The 7500-nt window shown below is 41.8% G+C and overlaps 1 protein-coding gene across 2 annotated transcripts in view; it reads right to left on the reverse strand.

The window, feature by feature from the left end:
- tbx18 (T-box transcription factor 18) overlaps window positions 1–2826 on the reverse strand; it is a 9981-nt gene extending 7155 nt beyond the window's left edge. For both annotated transcript variants that reach the window (XM_076272756.1, XM_076272754.1), the window contains exons 1-4: window positions 2301–2826; window positions 865–1030; window positions 339–440; window positions 1–3 (exon numbers count right to left, since the gene is read on the reverse strand). The exon at window positions 1–3 is cut by the window's left edge and continues 169 nt beyond it. In XM_076272756.1, coding sequence (XP_076128871.1) covers window positions 1–3; window positions 339–440; window positions 865–1030; window positions 2301–2541 — 512 coding nt within the window. In that variant the 5' untranslated portion in view covers window positions 2542–2826. The remainder of the gene's footprint in view (window positions 4–338; window positions 441–864; window positions 1031–2300) is intronic.
- Between the last annotated feature and the right edge of the window lie 4674 nt (window positions 2827–7500).

The raw sequence follows: 7500 nt of genomic DNA on the forward strand, positions 1-7500 counted from the left end.
TACCTTCACAATAAACACAAGAGAGAGAGGGGAGGTGTGGGGGGGGGGGGGGGGGCGACACAAGTTAAAATGTGACTCGCTAAAATGCTGATTTAGCAAACATTTGCGAGTTGACCTTCAAGTTGGAAAGGTTATGCATCCAAAAGGTTAAAGTTTCGAACGTCCAAATGGCAAAATAAACAGTGCCCAAAACATTTCCTGTACCGCCATGTGTTCTTCCTATGGTATATTTGTCAACCTTGTTCAGGGTCAGGCATCAAAATGTATAGCATTTATATTGTAATATGTTTAACGACAAAAGAGATATTTTTGCATGTTTATATTTGAAGATAACTCACCTGTATCGTTTGTTGTCTACGGGGATTATGTCCATGGCGATGTAATATTGTTGATGTGGGTCCAATCCAGTTATCTTGACGCGCATGGCAGGAAACATCCGCCTGCAGAAGTCAAAGATCAACATTTCGATATCAGAAATGTCTTAAATATTTTCTTAAATATATTCTTACAGTTTAAAAATAAGTGTTGTAATGCGATTACTATCTTAATAAACTATTAGGCTGATTAAAAATAGCCTCACTGGAATTTAAATGATAAGAGTCATAGTTAGCTACCACGAAATGTTGCACTTAAATTACTAATTAATATTTACCGTAATAATATTATTTTATAAGTGTGATATTATTGTTGCAATATACATAGTATTACATTTGTTTCAGAAATGACTGAGACATTTTAGACATTTAAATGTTAATAATAGGCCTACTCACATCACCCCAAATTAACCACACAAAACCGACACTGGCCCGTCAAAAACAACAAAAAAAGTTTATTCCTTTTATTTTCAGTTTTCTTTTCCCTCACCTGCCCGCTTTGGTGATAATCATTTCTGTTCCGATCTCGTGGAACCGTTTCCACAGGTCTGAACCCTGCAGGTCCGTGCGCATCTCCTCTCCCGAAGCACTCACGAGCAGGGGCGCGCTCTGGGACGGTGGCCGCGGGCTTTCCAGCAACACTTCATCGCAGTCAGCTAAAAAAAGATGCGACCATTTCAATTTATCCACAACATATTTTAGTTTCTGAATATAATTAAAGACATTTGTTTTCGGAGTACATTTAATCTATTTTTATTTCAGTTTGTAAGTTATGAAAATAGCTATAAGAAGTAGTTGTTGAATCTTTTGTAAACTGGCTCAGTTATGTTTTCACTATTTGCCACTGAATATAATTGTATTGGTTGTTGATGTCTTTACTTCTTAACCACGTATTATTTAGTGGTTCTCCACATACTTACTTTTTGTGGAGAACCACTGCGCGTCATGTGCTTGTAGTCTGCATCAAAATACAGTTAGGCCTACACCAGTGCATGGCGCTATGGAATATGGCTGTTTTTCTACTCTCTACATTAGCTGCCTGGTTATCAATAAAAATACAAAATAGCCTGCTCAGCTAGAATATGAATTATTCTATTCACGAAAATAGATTAGACCTGTGAGCTGCGCCTTTCTCTGATTTTAATGGACACGTTTTCTGCGTGAGTAGGCCTACACACACAGCATGCCTGAGTTGGCCCATGTTTTCATCCCCAACTCCGTGAGACTGCCTGACTGTGTTGGGCTTGCTGTGTATTACTAATCGTGAGCGGATAATTGCTGCGTTTATGGTTGCGAGTCAACTCGTAAAGACGTGATCATAGATTACACAGTCTCACACCCGGCCAGTTAAACTTACTCATGACTGAGAAATTATAATACATCATAACACATAATATACGATAAAATTTTACAGGCGTAAGCCACAGCATTGACTATTAGATGCATGATCCACTTTATTTGAGCTGTAAGCACCATGCATCAGAATCGATACATTATATAGGCTTGATAACATGGTATTTTAGGTGTAATATAAAAATGAAATTCTTAATGTAGACAAATGTATGGTACAGGTTGACGTATACATTCCTACTGAGGGTCCATGCGAGTTGGTCATTGTATTCTATTTTTGAAAATTAAAAAGAGTAGCCTAAAAAGAGAAATTGTGTGTTGTTTAAGAGGAATGTGCAATTATCCTATTAGTAATGGTGTTTAGTCTTTGTTATTGCTATTGACCAAGTTGTAATTATCAATAATGATTACTGTCAGTGTGATATTCTGACCATACTTCCAAAATTATCCGGAAGATTAGTATAAAATGTCATCACGGTATGAGTATTCTTTAGAAAGAGTATTTAGTGTACAGACTATATTAGCGCACATCACACTGACCCAAAGTTCAAATCACACTGTGCGTGTGGTACTTACGGGATCCGTCACTTGCGCACTCAATCTCGCAACTCCGAGTGCTGGCGCACAATCTCTCCGTTCTCAGCCTCGGACTCCCGTTAAGGCTTGCGACCTCGTTCCCCTCCTCGAAACAATTCTCACCATTGTCTTCGTCGTCCTCCTCGAGTTTCCGCTTCTTCTCGGCGCCGATGAGCGCCTCCACCGAGAACGCATGGGCCTTGAGGCTCATAGTGCACGGGGACCTCCGTTTTTCCGCCATACCGCGAGTTGTAGAGACGCAGGAGTGTAGAAGTGTCTCGAGCAGCGAAGAGTAAAAGTTCACCCAAAGTGCATCAGCCGCCCGGAGTGCATTCAGTATAATCCTCGCGCAGAGAGTCAAGTCAGATTTAGCAACTGTTAACCAGCAAACACTGGCATCCTTGCGCACACGAGTGAAAAATGGGTGAAAACGAAGCGACAGGGATTTTTGAAACGGTCACATTGATCTGTCAGCGCGCGCAGACGGCAAAAGCAGTGGCCGGGATCCGTTAAAGTGTCAATAACCAGGGACGGAGAGGGGAGGGGCGGCGCGTGCCAATCACCCGCGCGTCCTGCCAATGAGAGAAGCGGTTTCCGACCCCTCGCGGAGAGTGTACCGCCCTTATGTGGTAAAGTGGGCTCGGTGAATGAATCATCGCCCGAGTGCCGAGCTCCAGTCATGCTCGCGACATTGCGATCATTTTCACACCGCGGCTGCACATGCTCAGCATACTTCCGCATTACCTCCCCGCGAGGCTCCTCTAGCCCGCCAATCATATACTATAATCACCCCTTATATCCCTGTATCAACAACAGACCTTAAACCGCCCAGCAAAAGAATGGGATATGTAGGACTTCATGTGACATGGCAACACCACTCTCTCTCTCAGAACTCATAGGCTACATGTTTTAAGAGTGACTCGGTGCTTATAGGACAGTGATCTCTGTCATGAATGGTTGAATGTGTTACTGCTGCATCTAGATTGATTAATCGCTGTTGGATGACTGGATCATAAGGGGCCTTCAAATGCTCTCTGCTGAAATCCACAATGAGATTATTTTACGACCCTGTGTAACACGAACGCAGTTTGCGAGGGGCACCAAGTTGCTTCCCAAGGCAGTTTGGAACGTGCAAATGAGCTCAAGGCCATTTGGAGAATGCGTGTCCGGTGCCGGGCATGCATGTGCGGACATATGGAACAAGACTATATATAAACAGTGCGAGGATCAGCTTTCGATAACCTGTGATCTCAATTCAATCCGGCCAAAATCGACGCGCTCTAACGACTTGTTTTATGCTAAATGTTACCGTGTATGCCATTGTTGCCAAGAAAAGGATGCATCATTAATTGCTGACGAAAAGGTCAAAGTCAAATTTATTTAGGCTGCCATAACTGCGCAGAGTATGTCACGGTCTCTACGTGCGTGGCCTGTGTCAACATGTCATTTTTTATGGTATAATTTGTGATCGCCGAAAACAAAACACCTGATCTTGCGGTAGCCTGAAGGGGACCCTTTGCCCAAGTCCCGTGTTTCCACAATTCAACTTTAACGTCTACATACTTAAATTCACTCTTAACTGATGAATAATCTCCTCTGCGCACGTGAAGCGTATCTAACGGTTTTATTTCTCATGTCATATATAAAGTGTGTAGGCTTAGGCCATATCATAGTCATAAGCGTATTATACATAATTATATCAGTGCTGTCATAGTGGCAAACCGAACATTAGAAAATTAGTATTTAAAATGACTTTTCTGTCCAACGCTTACGGCTTTAACCTACTTTGTTTTTTTAAAGCAGCAGCAAATGTGAATGGCATTAGAGGCACTAAATGTAGGAAAGTGAACATTTTGTTTTTGAATATGGATGTGGTTACTTTTTTGGCATATATTTATTTCAACATTTTAAATGAAAGTTCAGTCATCAGAAAGTAGCCATATCACATTATGCTTATATTCCATTATTTATTAAATTGGCTGTTATTTTTTTTATATAAAATACATCTAAATTAGTTCTCATTTATTTCATTCGAAATTAGCCTAGTTCAGATTTCACTTTTTGTAATCAAATATGAATTCTAAAATAGTCCAATTTGGTAGGCGACATCATATAATCTAAGTGAATTTAATTGTAGGATTTATATGAATGTATTAACAGGTAGGCCTATAATTATTTAGTGTTTAAAATAATGGTAGGCCTACGCTGTTAACATCGAAATGGTTAATGAACATCGAACGTGGTAATGAAATCCTGGCTTAAAAATGGTCTCGGCTACTTTGTCATCCATGCTTCTCAACATCATAATTTATATTACCTTTTTCTCTGAACGTTTAGCCAGCTAGATCAATAACTAACCATTTCTGTTCCAACCAAAAACACATTAATTCCATCAAATTCCATCATAATCCAGACTTTAAAGTATTTTGAAAGATTTTTTATTTAAACTGTTGGTATATTAATCAGTCACTTATTGAAGTTCATTAACACATCTGATTAAAGATATTGTGTAAATTAACTATCTATTCCACAGAGACAATAAACGTTCAATGTTGACTTTTTTTTTTTACAAATTATTTATCATTTATCAGTCTTAACATTTAGTGTTGTGGCGCGAAGGTCGGCTATGCCATCTGCTGTTGATATGACACACCGATCCTCAGGAGTCAGTGTGCCGGAGGGAAAAACGGGTCGGTTGCTTTGTATGATCCGTATGTGCATAGATCATCATATAAACCGTTTCGGATCTTTCACGTTATACCGGAACCACCGGGTTTCGCCACGTTTGGCGACACCAGCTGTCGTACCGATACATGGTGCCAGGTGCACAAAGCATTAAGTCTATAGGCTTTAATTATCAATTATGAATTGGGTCTCTCTCTGCTGGCTCTAATTAAAATGCACTTATTCGGGCTACACATACCAGACAACAATTTGATGTGTGAAAACAGCATCATATTTGTTTGCCTTAAGCAGATATTTTGCCATCAAATATATGTATGCCATATGATTTTAAATGACAGGTACATTTAGAAGAGAAAATAACCTACTCTACAGTAATGTATTAGGATAAGTATACTGTATGTGAAGAATTCTTTTTTATTTTAATCAAGCAACGGAAAGGTTGATTTAATGTACAAAGATAATTATTATGGACCATGAGAAAGCTTGCATCCAGGCGCACGTTAACGTTGTCGCTGTGTAGCCGTGGTGTGAAGGCAATTAATTTAAATTACGCAGTTAGGAGCACATTTAGTTTCATGCTTTGAAGCGGAAGTGTAGGCTTTAAGTGAGTCAGTGGTGCTTTGCTGCTTTACGTCTCTCTTGAGTATGAAGAACATCTCTCCCTAAGAAACAGACCAGCGATAGTCCAAGCTACTCCTCAAAATCAAGTGAGCAATTATGGGCCGAACCCCTCATATCTGTGTTGATATGAGCTGTGTGAAGCAATTATGCTTGAAGCAGCGTCGCCTGTTGAGGAACTCTGTCAGAATTTTTACATTCCGATGAGGGGAACAGCTCTCCCCGGACGCTGGAAGAATGTGCCCGGCCGATAGCTAATCATGTCAGATACCTGCAGTGCACCATGCAAGACAGGAAAAACACAAGTCGGTCTGGGACGCACTCTGCCCGAAGTGTTCCATTTTGAAGGTGTTTGTTGGTAAAAGGGAGGAGGGCGGTGTTGTGTCGTTTGATTTTTCTAGGCCTGGAGCGCGCAATTAACGCATGCCTGAGCCTGTGTAATTACGTCTCTTTTTCTCATTTGTGCTTAATTAACAGCTCAAACACAACAGTCGAATAAAAAATATCAACTAATTATGTCTCTCACGTTTGCCATAGGCAACACGACAACAAGGGTGTCCTTTCTAGTAAGATTTTGTACAACCCTGCGTCTGCCCCGTGGACATCTGAAACATCAGACAACGAAAAAACGAGAAATGTTGCAATGGCAGTTATGTTATGAGCAAACAGGGACCGTCTGGGTCTGGCTCGCCTGTTTGCCCGTTAAGGGCAACTCAAAGTCCTGCGGTTAAATTAAGAACACTTCATAAGCGCAGGGCGTGAAGTCATGTGTATAATGCGTTTGTTTACTGACGGCAGAGGGAGGCTCAGGCCCGGTGTTGGCCGGTAACCTCTGGCACGGCTGGATCTGGGCGCTGGGTCTGGGTACCATATTGTTAACAGTTATTTCGCGAGTGCTAATGGGCTGGTGGCAGCCGGCCAGCGCGTTTTATAGCGGAAGTGGCAGTGCGAGGAACGCGGGTACACAGAAGGGTAAAAAAAGAACGAGAGAGAAAATGAGAGAGAGAGCAGGGAAGAAAAGAGCAGAGATGCCGTCTGCACACAGATCAGCGTGGGTAGAGGGATTCTGAAATGGTGTAAAACAGCACGCACCTCCTGGTCTGTGCGTCTCCTGTAGCGCGCGAGCGAGCCTGCGCGCCCACCTTTGTGTGACTCCTGTCAGAAATGATTTCACAGAAACACCTTTAAGTGGGGCGGGGGGGTGGGGGTGGGAAGCGGGCCAGGTTCGTTTCTGCTCTATCTGGTGATGTCTATCTGGGTATGGTTCGCATTCACATGGTGAAATTCACCCATCCGAGGCCGCCTCGCCCTAATGAAACCATTTGCTAAACCAATGGCGACCCATACGCTAATTCATAAAATTAATCTCCCGCTCAAACACGCCGTGTCTCTGACGTGCCTCATATCCACTGATATATTTACTGTATTTACGCGAGACTTTATGAGGCGACAACTCTGACGCCGACGCACCGAAGTCCTCCATGACCAGCTTCTTGTTTTGCTTGGATTTCCGCTGTGCGCAACAAATGGGAGAGGAGAAATATACATACAGTATACCAAGAGGTCAGCACAACCCACGAATGTTCCCCATTTTAACGGCGAATAGCCTACACACTCCACAGTAGTCCACCGGTTTTTCTTTAGTGATGGAGCGTAACGCCAAACATTGACAGTCACACTTACTTTGAATTAAACTGTTGCGTAATACGTGAAGGAAGTGTGATCCATTTCACAATAGGAAATATGATCCATATCGCAGCAGGGAGGGATAGCAATAGAAAATACGAATGTATAATTGCTGATAGCTCATGTTGAATAAACTTATTGTTTTAAAGTTTTCTCCTTTGAACAGTAATTTATCTAATGAGTTTAGCCTAAATGAGAAGTGTACGTATAC

The sequence above is a fragment of the Alosa pseudoharengus genome, unplaced genomic scaffold, assembly GCF_046254945.1.
Source record: "Alosa pseudoharengus isolate Yale_2024_CS ecotype anadromous, Long Island Sound unplaced genomic scaffold, YU_APseudo_1.1 YU_APseudo_1.1_scf_7, whole genome shotgun sequence".
NCBI classification, from domain to species: domain Eukaryota; kingdom Metazoa; phylum Chordata; class Actinopteri; order Clupeiformes; family Clupeidae; genus Alosa; species Alosa pseudoharengus.